Below are 316 nucleotides of genomic sequence, written 5' to 3'. Positions count from 1 at the left end.
CCAACACTTGGACCCCACCAGCACCGTCCCACAGCCCTGGCCAAGGCCACCAGCTCCAGGTGCCACGCTCCCAGGCCTTGTCCTGGTGCCATGCTATCTCCCAAGGCTGCAGCAGCAAGGCCAGCAGTGGGTATAAGAAGTGCCGAGCCCCAGGCAGGGTCTGTCCCCACAAGTCACGATGGCTCTGCTGTGGGTGCTGAGTTGCCTGGCACTGGCGGGCTCTGCCCGGGCCACCCTCTCCCTGGATAGTGCGTGAGGCTGCAGGGCTCGGTGGGGTGGGCTCGGGCTCAGGGGGGGGCAGTGGGGCCGCAGTGTG

General features: G+C 67.7%; 1 protein-coding gene across 1 annotated transcript in view; it reads left to right on the top strand.

The window, feature by feature from the left end:
• Positions 1–178: 178 nt before the first annotated feature.
• The window catches only part of LOC104532764 (chymotrypsinogen 2-like), a gene marked incomplete at its 3' end in the record, with an annotated part of 2,593 nt that continues 2,455 nt past the window's right edge, over positions 179–316 (top strand). The window contains 1 exon segment of the mRNA XM_010178039.1: positions 179–252. Coding sequence (XP_010176341.1) covers positions 179–252 — 74 coding nt within the window.

This window comes from Antrostomus carolinensis, unplaced genomic scaffold (genome assembly GCF_000700745.2).
Source record: "Antrostomus carolinensis isolate BGI_N321 unplaced genomic scaffold, ASM70074v2 scaffold41031, whole genome shotgun sequence".
NCBI lineage: Eukaryota > Metazoa > Chordata > Aves > Caprimulgiformes > Caprimulgidae > Antrostomus > Antrostomus carolinensis.
The sequence above is the reverse complement of the archived record's forward strand: the minus strand, read 5'-3'. Positions and strand labels throughout refer to the sequence as shown.